Source organism: Meriones unguiculatus, chromosome 9, assembly GCF_030254825.1.
Source record: "Meriones unguiculatus strain TT.TT164.6M chromosome 9, Bangor_MerUng_6.1, whole genome shotgun sequence".
Lineage (NCBI taxonomy): Eukaryota > Metazoa > Chordata > Mammalia > Rodentia > Muridae > Meriones > Meriones unguiculatus.
The window spans coordinates 32,944,399-32,962,969 of record NC_083357.1 but is presented as its reverse complement, the minus strand read 5'-3'; the positions used below and the strand labels follow the sequence as shown (position 1 = coordinate 32,962,969).

The 18,571-nt window shown below is 43.1% G+C and overlaps 1 protein-coding gene across 2 annotated transcripts in view; it reads left to right on the top strand.

The window, feature by feature from the left end:
- LOC110552133 (ubiquitin-conjugating enzyme E2 E2) overlaps positions 1 to 17,546 on the top strand; it is a 287,185-nt gene extending 269,639 nt beyond the window's left edge. For both annotated transcript variants that reach the window (XM_021643217.2, XM_021643218.2), the window contains exon 6: positions 16,714 to 17,546. In XM_021643217.2, the coding sequence (XP_021498892.1) occupies positions 16,714 to 16,811 (98 nt within the window). In that variant the 3' untranslated portion in view covers positions 16,812 to 17,546. The remainder of the gene's footprint in view (positions 1 to 16,713) is intronic.
- The last annotated feature ends 1,025 nt before the right edge of the window (positions 17,547 to 18,571 follow it).

The window sequence follows — 18,571 nt, the reverse complement described above, 5'->3', positions numbered from 1 at the left end:
GCTCAGTGTTCTCGTGGGATTTCTAACGGCGGGAGCAAGGGCTGTCTCTGACTCTTTTGCCTTCCTTTGGGACCCTTTTTCTCCTGCTACGTTGCCTTGTCCAGCCTTGATGTGAGAATATGTGCCTGTGCTTATTGTAGCTTGTTGTGCCATATTTGGTTGATGTCTCTAGGAAGCCTGCTCTTTTCTGAGGAGAGGTGAGGAGGGGTGGATCTGGAAAAAAAGTGAGGTAGGGGGAAGGGGAGGGAGGAAAACTGCAGTAGGGTTGTATGTAATGTATGAGAGAAGAATAAATTTTAAAAACGGGGAGGAGCTATACAACTTTACTGAAAATAACAGAAAGTTCTTGAGTTAAAAAATTAGGTGGAAAAGAGGTAGACACCCAACATGGACCTCTGGACTCCATACACACATGCCACAGCCACATGTACCACACACACATACACATGCACTTATACCACAAACACCAAAAACTAAAAGAAGCTGTAGTGAGGTTAGTCAAATGAGGCATAGGAAAATGAATGTTTCAATATAAACACAACAAAATGTTTGTTGTAGGTATGGCCTTAACATTGTTGACCTTAGTTTTGACAGGTTAGAGTAACCAACAAATGGCTTCAAACCACTAAAGTTTTATACTTACATTTTCCCTGAAGATATAATTATTCATTTTAATTTTAGCTTATAACTTCACTGTAAATTGAGGGTGGCTTGTTAGTATAACCATGCTCCTTTTAAGGATTCCAGGTGCATTTGATTAAGCATTTAGCCTTACTCCCCAGGGACAAAGACTCATAGAATCATTGGGAGAGAATAAAGGAAGTGTCCTGCTTCCCTGCCCCAATCAACATGGATCTCACCTCATTGTCTCCTCTGCCCCACTCCACACACACTAGATGACCTGGGGGCTCTTCTATGTCAGGAAATGTTTACAGAGACTTGAACCTAGTCAAAGTGAGAATTAGACTTAAACTACTAAGCTAATTTTCAATTCCAATATTAATCAACTTACTTGTACCAGAAGTTAAAGGAGGCCTCTGAGTGAAGGAACGCCAGCATCTCTGTGTCCTTCCTCTCCTTGTATCCTCTCTTCTTTTTCTTAACACTACTGGATTGAGACGTAAATACCTGCTTCTACCTGCAGTAGAAGCTTTCAAGTCTCACTCATGCAGGGGACATGAATTGACAGCACAGTGACTGTTAGAGAGAACTTAAGTCAGACATTTTGCATACATAATTAATATTTTACTGATATTTTACAATTGGCAGGCCAGGTAATTTAAATATGTAAAACTCTGTAGATGTAAAACTCTGGTCTTAGTTAGGACCCTCCCCACCTTGCCCCTGTGAAGCTCACATGTGCTCAGTGGACCCTCATGCTCTCCTTGTTGTCTTTTATTGTGAAGCTTTTAATTGTATCTGGACTGTATTCTTTCAAGACTCCAGTAAGCTTCAAAGTGGTCATGTAAGCATGAGGCAAGCACCCTCAATAATATGTGAAATACTAGCGAGTTGATGTAAGTAAAAGGCATCCACTTTGCATTTTGCCCCAGCAGTCACTGAAGCACGTGTTCTTGTGAGGCTGCACATTTAGTTTGTTTTCGTTTTTCTAGACCTAAGTGAGATGACATAGTAAGTGTGACTACCAAAACTTTAGGCAAAGAAGGGCACTTTAATCTTGTAAAACAACATCTGTGCATTTGTCACCATCCCTCAGAACAGTCACTGCAATGTTAGGAATTAGCCAGACAAATGATAACTCATTTACAAGTGAGAAAGTGTAATTGTTCATGCAGATGTAAGCACATTCTCATTTAGGATGGTGGGTGTTTTCCCAGCCTCTTCCCCACCCTTACTGTTCTAGACATATAATCTCTATGCAAATCCAGGAAGCATATTCATAACAAAAACAAATGTAGTGAATTATAGAAAAATAGGTAGAGATATTTTAAGTATTTGCTGAAGCTTTCAGGGCAAGAGAATGAATTAAACTTCATAAGACTACTATAAAAATAACTATTTTAGAATTTAAATGGGATTATGTGATTTAGTTCATGCTACCACATGTAATTTTGACACCAAAATGCAGCCTCCAAAATGTATTCCAAATGAGGCTCAGAGCTATGATTGTGCCCACCACTCAACCATATTAGGGCCTTAGCCCATTCTTATTATTATTTTTTTTTAATGAAGAATGAAAAATAGCCTTTGTATTTCTAGTGCAACTTCCGTAATGGTACCCAGGCCTACTGGCAGAAAACCGGTTTACCATATACAAGGCCTTGAGTCCACTCTTCACACCCCACCCCACTCACCCCCCCAACACACACACACACAAAAAAAAAATATGGTTTGACCATATAGTGGGGAATGAGACCTCTATAGGTGAAATTATGAACATGGGGAGCATTGCACTCCACATCCAGTCTGCATGATCACTCAGTATATGGAGCCTCCTTTCCTGTCTTTAATGGTAGATCCTGCCCAGAGAAGGGAACAGTCTAATATGAATGTTAATTAGTACTTTCAAAAGTCAAATCACAGGGAAGAGTCTGATGCAAGAGGATTTAAAGGACCAGGCCAACCTTTGCTGCACAGTGAGACTGTCTCAAAGCATCAGTTAGTGAGGTGGAATAATCAAAACCTGGCTTAGAAGGAGAAAATGGTGAAGGTCAGACCCAGACACTGGTGGGGTAGATGATGATTCCCAGTGTGGGATCTGAGGAACACAGACTTCCCTGTCAGAAACAGCTGAATTCATCTGTTCTCTCTCTTTCTCTTTCTCTCTCTCTCCCTCTCTCCCTCCCTATTTCTCTCTCTTTTCCTTCTCTCTCTTTCCCTCCCTCTTTCTTTCTCTCTCTCTCCCTCTCTCTTTCTCCCTCCCTCTCCCTCTCCTTCTTCCTTTCCCTTTATGGCACACACGTGAGGGCAGGGCCATACACACAAACACATATACACTCACAGTATTAGTTACTTTCCTCACTGCTATTACAAAATACCAACAGAAACAGCTTAAGGAAGGAAGGGTTTATTTTAGCTCACAATTGAAGGGGAAGTCCTGGTGGTAGGAGCAGGGAAAACCAGATGCAAGCTGGCTCACCACTGCTGAGTTACTCTGCACTCACCTGAAATGCCAGCTAGAATCACACTCCAGTGAAGTGTGAGACATTTGGAGGGGTCCTTTGTCCTTGTCACAAACTAAAATTGGTGGTTTTGTGGTTACTTTTCAAGTGAGAGGGGCTTGTAGTTGGTGGAGAAATGTTAGGTTAGAGTGGTGAGCAGGCTTCAGAAGCCAGTGCAACCATGTGTTGGGGGCCCTTGAATGAATCCAGTGAAGCAGGATACAGGTCAAGAGTTCCACACTAAGGAGGTCAGAAGGCCAGCTAACCAAGGGGAAGTTGATTATGTGCTGAAAAGATTTAGGGTCCAGTTTGAAATGATGGTTAGAAAAAGTTCTTCCTGGTTCACCCATCTCATGTGTGGAACAAAGTTCCACTGCAGTTCAGCACTACTGGAAAGGAAATGATATTGATAATTACCTTGACAGAAGTTCCTGTCACCCTTCTCCTGTGTCTTCCTGTCACACAGCTCCCTCTGTCAACTCACAGCAGCCTGGTGAGTTCCCTTAAGCCTTTAGGGACCTCAGCACAAGCAAAACTGGATCCTTGGCTTCAAGGCAGAAATGATTTCCAAGTCCCAGCTGAGTGGGTAGAGTACTTGCTGCTCAAGTGCGAGGACATGGGTGTTCAAATCCCTACCACACACATAAAATTTGGTTTTGGTGTATCCATAATCATAGTACTGGAGGCTTATTAACCAGCTGCCATATTGGTGAGCTCTAGGTTCACTGAGAGACCCTGTTCAAACAACCAAGATAGAGAAGAAACTGATGAAGACAAACTAGGCATCACCCCCTAGCCTCCAAGCACATGCACAGGAATGCATCTATGCACACAAAATTACATTACAGGACGAGCCAGAATGAAGCCAGTATGTGCTGGGTTTGCTAGAAAAAGAAAGACCTTGAGGAAAAGAACAAAGCACACCCAAGCACTTGACTGTGGGCTCCTCAAAGAGGCAGTTGCCGTGTATTAAGGGAAACTTTTCTTTCCTTTTAATTTTACATTTATTTTAATTTATTCATTGTATATCCCAATTGTAGCCCCCTCCACTAGCTCCTCCCAGCCCCACCCTTCCTTCCTCTCTGCCTGCATCTCCTTCCCCTTTTCCACTGAAAGGGGGAGTTCTCCTCCTCTGCCATCTGCCTGTAGCTTATCAAGTCTTATCAGAACTGCCTGGAACCTTTTCCTCTGTAGTCTGGTAAGGCCACATCACCAGGGGCAAGTGATCAAGGAGCAGGCAACCTTGTTCATGACAGAGGCAGCCCCTCCTCCCCTTACTCGGGAACCCACGTGGAGACTGAGCTGCCAATCAACTACATCTGAGCAGGGGAGTCTAGGTACTCTTCTTGTATGGTCTTTGGTTGGTGCATCAGTCTCTGCAGGACCCCCTGGACTCAGTTTTCTTTTTTGCTGGACTCCTTGTGGGGCTCCTGTCCCTTCCATGTCCTTCTACCCCACCTCCTTCCATAAGTCTGCCTACACTCTGCCCAAAGTTTAACCATAAGTCTCAGCATGTGCTTCGATCCCCTGTTGGGTGCAGCCTTTCAGAGGACCATCTATATTAGCTTACCATCCTGTTCCCTCTCATCCACCACTTCTGGTATCTATCCTGTTTGCCATTCTGAATGAGATTTAAGCATCCTCCCTAGGGTCCTCCTTAGTGTTTAGCTTGCTTAGGTCTGTAGATTTTAATATAGTTATTCCTATGTTATACGGCTACTATCTACTTATAAGTATATGCCATGCCTGTCTTTCTGTTTCTGGGTTACCTCACTCAGGATGATCTCTTCTGGTTCTATCCATTTGTCTGCAGATTTCATGACTTCCTTGTTTTTAATTGCTGAGTAGTATCCCATTGTGTAAATGTACCACAATTTCTGTATCCATTCCTCCATTGGGGAGGCATCTAGGTCGTTTCCAGATTCTGGCTATTACAAATAAAGCTGCTATGACCATAGTTGAACAAAGGTCCTTGTTGAATGGTGGGGCATCTTTAAGGGATATGCCCAGGAGTGGTATAGCTGGATTTTGAGGTAGCACTATTCCTAATTGCCTGAGAAAGCACCAGATTGACTTCCAATTGTACAAAGTGGTTGTACAAGTTTGCATTCCCACCAGCAATGGAGGAGGATTCTCCACAACCTCTCCAGCATGTGTCATCCCTTAAGTTTTTTATCTTAGCCATTCTGGTTGGTGTAAGATGGAATCTCAGAGTCGTTTTCATTTCCCTGATGGCTAAGGATATTGAGCATTTCTTTAAGTGTTTCTCTGCCATTCAGTAGCCCTCTGTTGGAAATTCACTACTTAGTTCTATACCCCATTTTTTAAATTGTATTATTTCCTTTGTTGGTGTTTACTTTCTTTAGTTCTATATTCTGGATATTAGCCCTCTTTCAGATATAGGATTGGTGAAGATCCTTTCCTAAACTGCAAGCTGTTTTGTTCTATTGACAGTGTCCTTTGCTTTACAGAAGCTTTTCGGTTTCATGACATCCCATTTATTAACTGTTGATCTTAGAGCCTGAGCTATTAGTGTTCTTTTCAGTAAATTGTCTCCTGTCCCCACTGTTTCTTCTAACAGATTTAGTGTGTCTGGTTTTATGTTGAGATCTTTGATCCATTTGGACTTTAATTTTATGCAGGGTGATAGATATCAGTCTATTTGTATTTTTCTACATGTAGACATCCAGTTGGACCAACACCATTTGTTGAAGATGCTGTCTTTTTTTCATTGTATGGTTTTGGTATCTTTGTCAAAACTCAGGTGTTCATAGGTATGTGGGTTTATTTCTGGGTCCTCAGTTTGATTCTATTGATCCACCACTCTGTTTTTGTGCCAGTACCATGCCATGTTTATTACTGTTGCTCTATAGTACAGCTTGAGATCAGGGATGGAGGTACCTCCAGAAGATCTTTTATTACACAGGATTGTTTTAGATATTCTGGTTTGTTGGTTGGTTTGTTTGTTTATTTGTTTTGTTGTTTTTCCATATGAAGTTGAATTTTTTTTCTTTCAAGGTCTGTAAAGAACTGTGTTAGTAATTTAATGGGAGTTGCATTGAATCTGTACATTTCTTTTGGTGAGATGTCTATTTTTACTATGTTAGTCCTACTGATCGATGAGCATGGGAGATCTTTCCATCTTCTGATACCTTCTTCAGTTTCTTTCTTCAAAGACTTGAAGTTTTTTTTCATACAAGTCTTTCACTTGCTTGGTTAGGGTTACACCAAGGTACTTTATGTCATTTGTGACTATTGTGAAGGGTGTTGTTTCCCTAATTTCTTTCTCAGCCCTTTTGTCTTTTGTATACAAGAGGGCTACTGATTTTTTTTTTTAATTTTGTATTCAGCCACTTTGCTGAAGGCATTTATCACTATAGGAGTTCCCTGGTAGAATTTTTGGGGTCACTCATGTATGCTGCCTTACTGTCTGCAAATAGTGATACATTGACTTTTTCTTTTCTGATTTGAATCCCCATGATCTCCTTTAGTTGTCTTATTGCTCTAGCAAGGACTTTTAAGTACTATGTATAAAGAGAGTGGACAGCCTTGCCTTGTCCCTGATTTCAGTGGGATTGATTTAAGTTTCTCTGTTTAGTTTGATGTTGGCTATAGGCTTGCTGTATATTGCCTTTACTATGTTTAGGTGTGTGCCTTGTATTCAAGATCTCTTCAAGACTTTAAACATGTACCAGTGTTGGATTTTGTCAAATGCTTTTTCAGCATCTAAGAAGATGATCATGTGTTTTTTTTTCTTTTAGTTTTTTTTTTTTATGTGGTAGATTACATTGATGGATTTCCCTATATTGAACCACCCTTGCATACCTGGAATGAAGCCTATATGGTCATAGTGGATGATGTCTTTTATGTATTCTTGGATTCAGTTTGCAAGTATTTTATTGAGTATTTTTGCACCAATGTTCATAAGAGAAATTGCTCTGAAATTCTTTTTCTTTGTTGGGTCTTTGTGAGGTTTAGGTATCAAGGTGACTGTGGGCTCCTAGAATGTGTTTGGTAATGTTCCTTCTGTTTCTATTTTGTAGAATATTTTGAAGAGTATTGGTGTTAGCTCTTTGAAGGTCTGGTAGAATTCTGCACTGAAACCATCTGGCCCTGGGTGTTTTGTTGTTGTTGGTTTGGTTTGGTTTGGTTTTTGTTTTTGTTTGTTCAATGGGAGATTTTTGATGACTGCTTCTATTTCCTTAGGGGATATAAGACTATTTAATTTATTTACCTGATCTTTATTCAGCTTTGGTAATTGGAATTGATCAAGAAAATTGTCCATTTCATTTAGACTTTCAAATTTTGTGGCATATAGGCTTTTGAAGTAAGACCTACTGATTGTTTGGATTTCCTCAATATCTGTTGTTATGCCCTCCTTTTCATTTCTGATGTTGTTGACTTGCATAGTGTCTCTCTGCCTTTTAGTTAATTTGGCTAAGGGTTCGTCTATCTTGTTGATTTTCTCAAAGAACCAGCTCTTGCTCTCACTGATTCTTTGAATTGTTTTCTTTGTTTCTAATTCATCATTTACTGAGCAGTACCAAGAGGCATTCCTTAGGAACAGGTTTCCTTCACTCCACACTGGCTATGCTGTCTTGCTGACTCTTACTTTTCTTTTCCTGGACAATGTCTAGCATGTGGTCCAATGTTCAAGTCACTTTCAGCTCTCAGACAGTCAATCTGGTCAGTCCTAAAGCCATCCCATTCCCAATTGAAACCATTTCCTACCCTCTCTGTGTGGCTCTCAGGTACCACTTCCCTCTCCCCAGGGCCTGGCTTCTCAGGGCTGGTAGCTAAGGAGTGTGCAAACCATGTCCTTGAGCCCACCCCAACCCCATCTTCCTGGCATCTTTTGCTTACCATGACATGTCTTCCAAGCCTTCAGGTAACAGAGCCAGAGGCCACTTCACATTAAGGAGTTGCAGTCTCACTTCCCAGTTACCTGATGTTCAGGGCCAGATGCTGACCCAAGCTCCTTGACTGGCTATTCCCCAATAATGTTCTGGTAAATGCTTGACAGCTGGTGGGGGCAGGAACTGAGAGGATGACATGCCTGTGTGTATGTGAATCTATTTAGTGTTCTGCTATAAAGAACATGAGTCTATAATCTGTAAACAAGAACACACTGTTCAGCGTTCTTCATGCAGATCCCATGTGGCCAAACAATGCTTCCAGGAAGATCAGGCTGCTTTTTCTTCACTTCCTCTCTGCTTTCATCCTATAGTTGTGGCTGGCAAATGGATATAGTTTCCATTTGATGTTATGTGGTATTTTCATTTAAGAAATGAGACAAAGAAGCATAGGAGGGTGTGGAAGCCTGACTGTTAGTGTCAGCCCCTCCTTGTCCAGATACCAGCCCCTCTTACACATGACACTGCCTTGGGCTCTTGCAGTTACTGCAGTTGGCTGCATTCTCAAACCATTAAAACTCCAGAAATAAGCAGTTCACACATTTTAAATTCCATGCTGTTCTCAGTAGCAAGATGAGACCTCACAAACTATCTAACCTCTTAGCATTTCCCAGCCCTTAGTCACAAAGTGGCTCCCTCTCTCAGGTCGTCTGCCATATTGCAGAGCTTGTGCTCAAGTAGTTTTTATTCTTAGCAATGATGCCAAAGCCTGAGAATAGTTGAATTGTTTTCTTTGTTTCTAATTCATCATTTACTGAGCAGTACCAAGAGGCATTCCTTAGGAACAGGTTTCCTTCACTCCACACTGGCTATGCTGTCTTGCTGACTCTTACTTTTCTTTTCCTGGACACTAGGCTTCCTTTAATGCACAAGGAGGCCTAGTGCATTAGACAAGGAAGGCCACGTGAACTCTTGTGCCATTGGCCACCTTGCCAGTGTACATAAAAGCAGGAATGTGTGTAGGCTTCAGTCCCATCCACAGTGTCAGGCTTCCCCTGACAGTCTTGGAGGTGGGGGAGACACTTGCAGTAGTGTTCATGTTTTACACAATTAAAATGTAAGGCCTCTCAGCATATAACACACCGTGTTATAGCCTCTGACTTGTCACTTCCAAAGTCTAGGATAGCAGTCAACAAAATGAGTCATGTATAGTTTGTACCATATGCCAACTTCAAGCTACCAACATGACTCATATTGAATGCACAGTTGAAACACGGTTCAGAGACACAGTAGATGTCCAGAGACATGCTGAGTTTCCCACCATGCAAGTAACACAAAAGATTAGCACAGACAATGGCAACAACAAAAGATAGGAAACAATGAAGAGGAGGTGTACATTTTTTATTACCTTTGTTTTTAATATTCTAAGTTGATATAATTTCACTTTTAATAATGGCATTTTAAACTCCTACAAAGTTCAGAATTGTCTAGCATATAGGCTGAGGCGCACATCCCTCCTCTCCCCTGGCACTCTCGCATCAGTCTCTGTCACTGCAGTGCCCTCTGCCTGACAGTAGCCTCTTGATACACAAGCAATCCAGCAGTGATCATTCAGGCTGCATCCAAGAGAAAGTCATCAAGCAGGCCAGCTGCCTGCACAGTTCACCTGACTCAGCCTCAGCCAGGGACCACACTCAACAGTTCCTTTCCTGCCAACGTGCCACAGGCCTTTCCTGACAGCATGACACGGGTTCTGGCCCCTCTGGAAGGTAATCTTCTCACATTTTCATAGAAGCAAGAAAATAGGTACCCCCATAGCAGCACAAAAGTTACTCCCAAACCTGGAGCTCCCAGCTCTCCCAGGCTTCTTGCCTCTCCCTTCCTGGTGTGACAGGACTTCTGGAATCAGCTGAGACAGGGCATCTTCATCCTATTTAGTCCCAAATGGAAATATTACAGTACCTAGAACATGGAATACTTGACGCTTCTTTTAGCATCCTTAACCCTAACTAATAACAGCACATCTTGCTAGGTGTACTCAGTTTCATTTCTTATTCTTAATTTAAATCTAGTTTTAACATGCCTACCATTTAATTAAAATCACTTTCTCCCTGATGTGGTTTGGATCTCAAATACCCACTAGTGGTAAGGTGAGGTCCCTGGCCCGTGGGCCTGTCGGGAGGTGGTACAACATTTAGGAGTTGGAGCCATTTGAGAGAATTAGGTGACTGGACACATCGAAAAGGGGATATAAGTTCTTCTCTTCTTTACTTACTGGATCTATGAGTTCCTTGAGCTTCCATAACCTCTTTCTTCTGCCATAATTAGTAATGCAGGTTCCACAAACATACAAAACCCCAACTTTGTCTGATAACAACTCAGGGTTACTAATTTAACTAGCAGAACAGAGGAATGCCAGTATTCCAGAGCCTTGCTGAGTTCTGCAGGTAAACAGGAATCTTGTGATCCTGAGGTGAAAGAACTCAAATTGCCCTGAACCTGACTGCTTTCACCACTTAAAAATGTTTTGAATACATGGCAAGAGACCTCAGAACTGGGAGAAGTGATACACAGGGAACATCTCCTTCTCCCACATCATAGGAGAGCAGGGTAGTCCTTAGACATGCATTAGGGTTTATTGTGGTTGAATACTGATCAGTGTGTGCTAAGAATCAATCAGAAGCCTAAGGCAACATTAAATGTTCCCAACATAATATGAACTTCTATGATACAAGAAGTAGGAAATATAAGGGTTTAAGACTTTAGTAAACACTGCAGTTTTATTATTAAGGGTTGTGGTATGTGTGTGTGTGTGTGTGTCAGAGAGAGAGAGAGATTATAATGTTGTAGTATAATTTCTTAACATTGCCAGCTGTTCCATGACTTCGGCATGTTTAAATAGAAACTGGATTCCATGGGGAGGTGGGATTGGGAGGGAATGAGGGAGTGGGATACAGCTGGGATACAGAGTTAACAAAATGTAACTAATAAGAAAAATTAAAAAAAAAAAAAGAAAAAGAAACTGGATTCCAGTTGATAGAAAGTACAGGTGTTGCTTCCACGTGTGCTAATTTAGGTTACTATGCATGGAGATGGTGCTGACCAGTCAACAAACTTTTTAAACACAGGACAGCTACTCTTCCTGCTCACTTGAGCACTTGTGTAAATATAAGTGTGGACAGTTCTGAGATAAGGGTGTAGCTCAGTGACAGACAGCCTGCCAGGCTTGTTCATACAAGGCCTTCAGTTCAGTCTCCAGCACACCATCAGTAAGACACAGACCCCTGTTAAGTATTATAACTGCCTTAAAACACCTCAGGCTGGGTAGATAATTCCATCTATGCTATCTCAATAACCTCACCATCCATCTCCCAGCCTCCATTCAATGCCATCTTCCTTGACTATCTTCCTCTGGGCTATCTTCCATCCATAATTTCATAAATATTTGCTTGTATTCTTCATCTGGGCCTTTCCATGCCATTATTGCAGTCCTTTCTCCCATCCCATGTGGTTTCTCCATGCTAACCCATCATGTTATCTTCATTCCTCCTCGATTCTGGTCTGTCTATTTACCATGATTCTCTTCTTCCCAAAACCCAGGAGCCTTAGCCACACCTATCTCATTCTTCCCTGCCAAGGTTTCAGGCCTTTAATCAATCAGTCAGGTATAATGTCTTAAGCAGATCTACACAACGAGGATAGGTGTATCCAGGCAGTAACCAGATCGTGAGGGCCAGTAATCAGCATCAAAATTTAAGCAACAGACCAACCCCCAACAGAAAAATTACAAAAAAAAAAAAAGATAGTTGCAAGCCTTTCCTTTCTCTTGTGTGTTCTGTATTTTATCTTGGTATGAAACACTTCTCAGGCCCACGCCTCTCTTAGGACATTTACCACATTTAAAAACAAATGTGTGTTGTTACCCTTGGCAGCGACCAGTGTGATCATGGCACTCGATTCAGAAAGCCAAAACTGAAGGAGATATTCTGCTCTTGAGTCCTCCAAAGGCTGAAGCAGATAGTGGCTGAGACCAAAGCTTTTTTAATACCAGTCTGCTCCTTTGTAAACAGACAGAGGACACAGCAAACAGCTTACAGAAGTTGAGATGCAAATGGTGAGCAAAGGCCAGAAGTGTTAGTTCTTGGTCAGCATCAAGGTAGCAGAGACATCAAGGATAGGTACTTTTTCCTGTTAAAATGGGGGTGGGTTAATTAGTAATAATTGGTGAGGGTGTCCAGAAAGAGTGCATTTTCTTCCTTTTATTGAAAGACTTTTAGACAATATTTGCCAAAGCTTAAAATGTACACCCCTGGTTCTGCAGCATGTCCTGGACGTGTCTTCCCCCTGGAAAGCCTCATATCTACTTCAGACTAGAAAAACAGCTCTCTTGTATTTGTTTGTCTTTGTGGCTTGCTTAAGTTTGAAGTTCAGTTTTTTGAGAAAGTCTTGCTTTGTGGCCCAGGGTGGCTTGAGTTCATGTTCATCCTGCCTCAGCCACCTGTGTTCTGGGATCACAGATGTGTGTCACTATGGCTGGTTTGGAGTGTTAGTTATGATAGCAAATAGAGTCAAATATGATAAATGGAGAATGGAGAAACAGATGTTAGCAATGGGGAGGGATGTCTGATATCAAACTTGCTCGTTGGGTGCCAATTGAGAAACTCAGTTCTGGTACCCCACTACAGAGGAAATTAGAAGGTGCAGTGTCTGTCATGGGATCCCCACATGCAGCGGTAAGCCTCAAACCACTGAGAGTGCTCATGCTAAGGCAGAAGGGACTTGGCATATTTTACTTCATTTTTTGTGTTTAAATTTATTATGGTGTTTATCCATTACTAGTTAATTTTATGAAAGCTTTAAATAAATCAGAACCAGGCTAGACTGAACCATGAGAAGGAAACTTCTGTGAAACAGAAGTGAACTGTTGCTCTTTGTCAGTTCATCCACTGAAGACTCCAAAGACTCCAGACATTCAGTGGGTAAATAAAAAATAAAGCAAAATGTTGGCTTGCATAGGTGACATGCAGCTAAAGAAGCAGCAGTCATAACAGTCGAGGAGCTGGTCACATGGAAGCCACAGTGAAGAAACAATAAAAGAATGGGTTAGAAAGAACAACCACAGTGCTGTCTGAGTTGCTGATGGTTTTCAAAGACAGACTTCCTTTTCTGTGAGGCGATAGGACAGTCTGTCATGCATTACTCACTTTCCACAGTGTTGAAGACAAGGTGTCCCAATGTTCTCCACTGTGTATTCAGGCTCTCTGCTGTGTATGCCAGGCTAGCTCTCCACTGTGTATGCAGACTATATCTCTGCTGTGTATACAGGCTAACTCTCTACTGCAGACCAGCTCTCCACTGTGTATGCCAGACTAGCCAGGCTGTGAGTCTCTGGTGATCCTCCTATCTCTTCCTCGAATCTTGATGCTGGACTACTGGGATTACAGATACACCAGACACTACATCCAGATTTGATGTCGATTCTGGGACCCAAACTCATGCTTATGTGGCAGTGATTTACCCACTGTTGAATACTGCTTCTCTAGTACTCAGGACACAGTAGTGATACGGGAAATAGCAGATAGATGTGTGTGCTCTGGGCAGTGGGGCTATAGGTGAGTGACAGGCAGTATTTACTGGGCAACGTTACAGTCATGGGTAGTCAAGTCACAGATGGACACATGAGACTTACAGAAAGCCTTTGGAGAAGCTGCCAAGGAGGCTGTGTTTTAGCTACATGTCAGAAGATGCTTCAGGGAAAATGCAGCAAAAGTCCAGCTTCAGTAGAGTTAGTGAGCCGTGGAGGAGTGGGGATAGCTTCACTATGGTGTTTTGGTGAGGCATGAAATGAAGATGTTAATAAAACAAACAAACAAAATCAATCTACATCACAGCAGATCTTGGAAGCTATACCAACTTTGAATTATATCTGGAAAAATCAGGCTTATATTTTTATTACATTTTACATATTTCACATGAGAGGTGCTCTGAAGAGGACAACTTTATGGAGTCCTTTTGCAGTATGGGACCTGGCATTCAACTCCAGTTGTCAGGCTGGTGGCAGCCACCTTTCTCCATGGAGCCGTCTCACCAGCTTCAGATTTATGCTTTGTAAAGATGTGTGCAAGAGCTTATCTGCTTGTCTTCTTCCCTTAGAAAATCTGGCAGTTTTAGTTGCCTTTTGAGGCTTACCACTTTTATTCTTAACTGAGGTGTATGTACTACTGCTGTCACCGTCATACAATCAAGGACATCCAGGCACAAAGAAGCTGAGGGGTCTGCCCCCGGGGGGGGGGGGCTGAAAAAACAGAAGAACTGGGTCCAGATTCAACTGCTCTCTAAGTGGGCCTCCAGAAGAAGAGGGGTCATTTTCCCCTGGGTTTCTCCTTTCCACTGAGCAACTTAGGAGGAATGTTCTCTGTCCACTTCTTTCTTTGTCCTCAGTTGTTGCCTTCATCCTGTTTGTCTGGCCCCATCTCTCCCCTCTTCAGTGGCACCAACAGCCCAGTGGGTCCCTGAGGGAGGCTAGGCTGAGGTGAGTGGTGGGAGTACTCTGAGCTTTTCTGCAGGAAAATCAAGGGTAAACATGGCACACATCTCAGAACACTGGGGGAGGCAGTGCTCAGTGTCACTGCCTGCACTAGGCAACCAATACCAGAAAACCTGCTCCAGGTACTGGAGGGAGACATGAATGCCATTCCTACCCTACCTAGTAATTGTCCCTTGACCCTACTGTGGCTCCTGGCCTTCTTCCTCAGGAACCTCTAGTACTTGCTACACAGGTCCTTGCAGGCTCAGAGTGTGGCTCACATCAGCAATGGCCTCGAATGGCTTCTATCCCAGACCCAGAAACCAATGCCAGTTGAACTCTCTATGTTAATATGAACATGCTCTTTAAAAGTAAAATAATAATAATAATAATTTTCAAAGGAAAAAATGTAGTAGTTATATTTCAATTTATCTACTTGTAAGTTTTGTATAGGGAAAGAAAACTGACAAATAAAAACTTGAGAGATGAATATTGATTTGGGGAAATTTTATCTATTTAAAAAATACACTAATGAGAAATCATTCCTGTGTTATAGCAGATTGTTCCAGAAATAGAATAAGACACATTACATTTGATTACTCATTTCAGCTCTAGTGTGAGTGGCCCCTTGAATTACTAAGGCCTGTGAGAATACTCCAGTAGAGTCACAGCTAAAGATCAGGAAAAACAGTGTCCCAGCTCCTCAGCCAATTAGACACTGCAGCCTTTGACTCAGTTATCTTGTGTCCTTTCAATTCTTCAAACCCTTTAACCTCAGGAGATGGCTCAGCGGGTAAGAACATTGGCTGCTCCTCCAGAAGACGCAGGCAGTGGCTCACCACTGTCTGTAACTCATTCAGCTAGGATATTCCTGCAATCATCCAAGTTCTACAGGTTCTGTGGAAGGAGGCTGTGTTCTGTGCTATGTGTCCAAGGAACCTCAGCTTTGTACTCTAAACTGTCAGATCCTGGCACAGGTCATTTAATCCAAGGCAGAGAAACATGGCACCAGCTGCACTTTGGTCCCCATACTTGGTACCTCGTCTCAGCCTAAAGACCTCATGTCCAAGAAGTGACTTAGCCAGTCTGCACCAGGTGGCGTCTGCCTCACTGCCGCTCTAGATTGTGACTCCTGGCTGGGCTGAGTTGAAGAGATAGTTTCAGTGATGTGGGAGTGAGGAGGAGGATCACAGGAGAGTCTAAGGCCCTTAGACTGCTGACTTTGTGATTGGTGTGAATGTTGGAGCTGGACTCCTCCTTAGGGAAGTGATGACAGGATACCTCAGGCAAGGTCTTCATGAGGCTTCAGAGCTTAATTGATGGGGAAGCCGGGTCCTCCTATGGCATCTGCCTTGCTAAATCACAGAGAGTGTGGGCCACAGGCATCCCACACACACTGCATGTGTTGCTAATGTTTAACATTAACTCTTGCTGCCATTCCCCTTTTAGGGCAAATGCTCAGATAAACACACATTTCCAACACCAAATATTAAAGGAAATAAAATTCAAGGGAAAGAATGAAATCAGAGGATTAGGACGCCCCAGATGGATGATAAGCCCTTCAGAAAGCACCTTTTTCTTTTTTCACAATAAACACTGAGGCTCCTGTCCCCAACAGTCTGTGGCTAAGGGCAGCCCTGGCTTCAGGCCCATCTCAGCCCCTTGTTCCACCTGCGCAGATGATGTCCCTCCTTTTGCTCCTTGATGTCAGTCCTGGGACATCTGTGCAGTGGGTTTGTCGTATTTCTATATGAGCCATGTGGGCTTGGATTGGAGGAGGAAGGAGGCATTCTCCCTCCTGTTTTGTCTGAGGTAAGAACAGCTGCTTCTTACTTCCATGTTCCACTTAGCTGTGGCCAGGGTTTGAGCGCCACTGCTGTGGAGCTCACCCCATGTCAAGGCAGCCTGGCTCTGAGCTTCCCACAGGAAATCTCCACCTGGACTCTGGTGTTCCATCCTCACCCCCAGAGCCCACCTGTGCTATCTCTGGACACAGGGGACCTGCCTGAGAAGTGTGTGAACAGGGAAAGAAAATGAAAGTTGTCAAGAAATGGAGCAGTAGGTATTGGTGACCCTCGGGTAGATGGGCCCCCTGCAGGTGGAGACGCTCCAGTGGTGTTCAGGCAGCTGTAGCCAGTGTGCAGGGCACGCCTTCCTGATGTCAGGCTGGAAAGGCTGGTGTTTTCTGACTCCTGCCTCTCTTCTCTTCCAGCTGACCCTTTGGTGGGAAGTATCGCCACACAGTACATGACCAACAGAGCAGAGCACGACCGGATGGCCAGACAGTGGACCAAGCGGTACGCCACCTAGGGGCCTGCGTGCGCCACCTAGGGGCCTGCGTGCGCCAGCTGCGTGCAAGCACATTCACCAAGTGCATCGATTCCCCACCTGCCCCCCAGACCCCCGTTCTGTTTCCTGTTTTTATTAAATTTTGAACTGTTTTGTGATGGTATGTCATTTGTCCCTCCGTCTTACCGCCACCCTCCTCCCTTTCTCTCTGGCCCTCTTCTCTCCCTTATTCCCTTTTCAATTCTGTTAACTTGAAAGATTTGGGGTTCCTCCACTGCACTGTGGATGGGAACTTCTGTTTTAAGTACGAACCATGTCAGATCTGTACTAGTAAGAGCTTTCATACAAAGCTTTGTATTACTGTGTGGTTTTGGGTTTTTGTTGTTGTTTGTTTTCTCTTTTTTTCTTTTATGTGCTCTTCCGGGAAAACACACATTCAGAATTATATCTGGTTTCTACTTAAATGTAGTGCTTAGGGTTAATTTTTTGTACTGAAGTCTTTATTGGTGGGTGCATGCTACTGGGAACAAGGTTTTGTACAAAAGGTCCAATCAGAATCACTGTGCATTACTGAGACCCTGTCTATCACGGGCCTTCTGTCCCCAATGCAGAAGACTGTTAGAGTGAACAAAATAAGATGTATTTTGATTTACTTAAGTGCTTGTAAATTTCTTAGGGACCTGCCACTTTTGACTGTGGATCAGTTGATGTACACTTGTATTATTAATGCCTCAATAAATCACTGTGGCGGATCAATGCTCTTTGGCACCGGCCTTTGCTTTGTGTCCTGGTGACCTACGCAGCCCCTCGTGCACTAAGGCCTGCCTATTCTCAGTCCCTGAGTTTCCTGTGTGCCTCTCTGCCTCAGACCATTCTCTGTAATGGAGCTGCTTATTAGCATGTGGAATCTCTGCAGCTGCTTGGTAATTTCATGGTCATTGTACACAGTGGCTCTCCATTCTTTCTGTTACAGCCATCCTTATTCAACACTGACAGTGTGGCTCAAATAGTGACCTGCTGGTGATCATGCAGCCTCAGCTGATGGCTGTGCCCAGTAACTTTCATGTTCACTGTTTTCTTTTCCCAGCATAATTTGTACGTGCTGTGTGGCCATCTTTTGTTCTGCCTCGTCCTCCATAATTTTGGTAGAAGCAATCTTCTCAGTGTGGGCCATGCTCTCTCGGGCAGTGGCAGGCATGGTGACTGAACCCTCAGGTGATGTCAGTGTGCCTCCAGAGTCAGAGGGAGCAGTGACCGTGCTGGGCTGAACACTGATTTGCAGGTGACGTCCAGGCCCTGAACTGGAATTTCTACCGACCAATACTGCTAAATGGTATAACTGATGAAGCCGTACACCTGTGCCTACTTCAGCATTTTAATTATGTCTCAAAATACGCTGGTTTTCTTAGTGCTAAGTGGTTACAATTTTTAAATAAATTTAAATGATCATTTTTACAATTTCTTTTATGTAGGTGGTATTTTGCCTGCACGTGTGTCTGTGCAGCAAGTACATAAAGTGTCTTTGGAGGCCAGAGGAAATGTGGTCCCCTGGGCCTGGTTGTGAGCCACCAGGTGGATGCTGGGAATTAGACCTGGGTCCTCTAGAGACACAGCCAGTTCTCTTAAACACTGAGATATTTCTCCAGCCCCTCAAAATGAGACTCTTAAACCAAAGTGGCCGTGGGTATTTTTTAAGATTTATTTTATTTATGTTTATTTTATTTATGTGCATAGTGTGTATATGTGTGTTATCTGTGTGGGTATGTCACATGTGTGCCTGC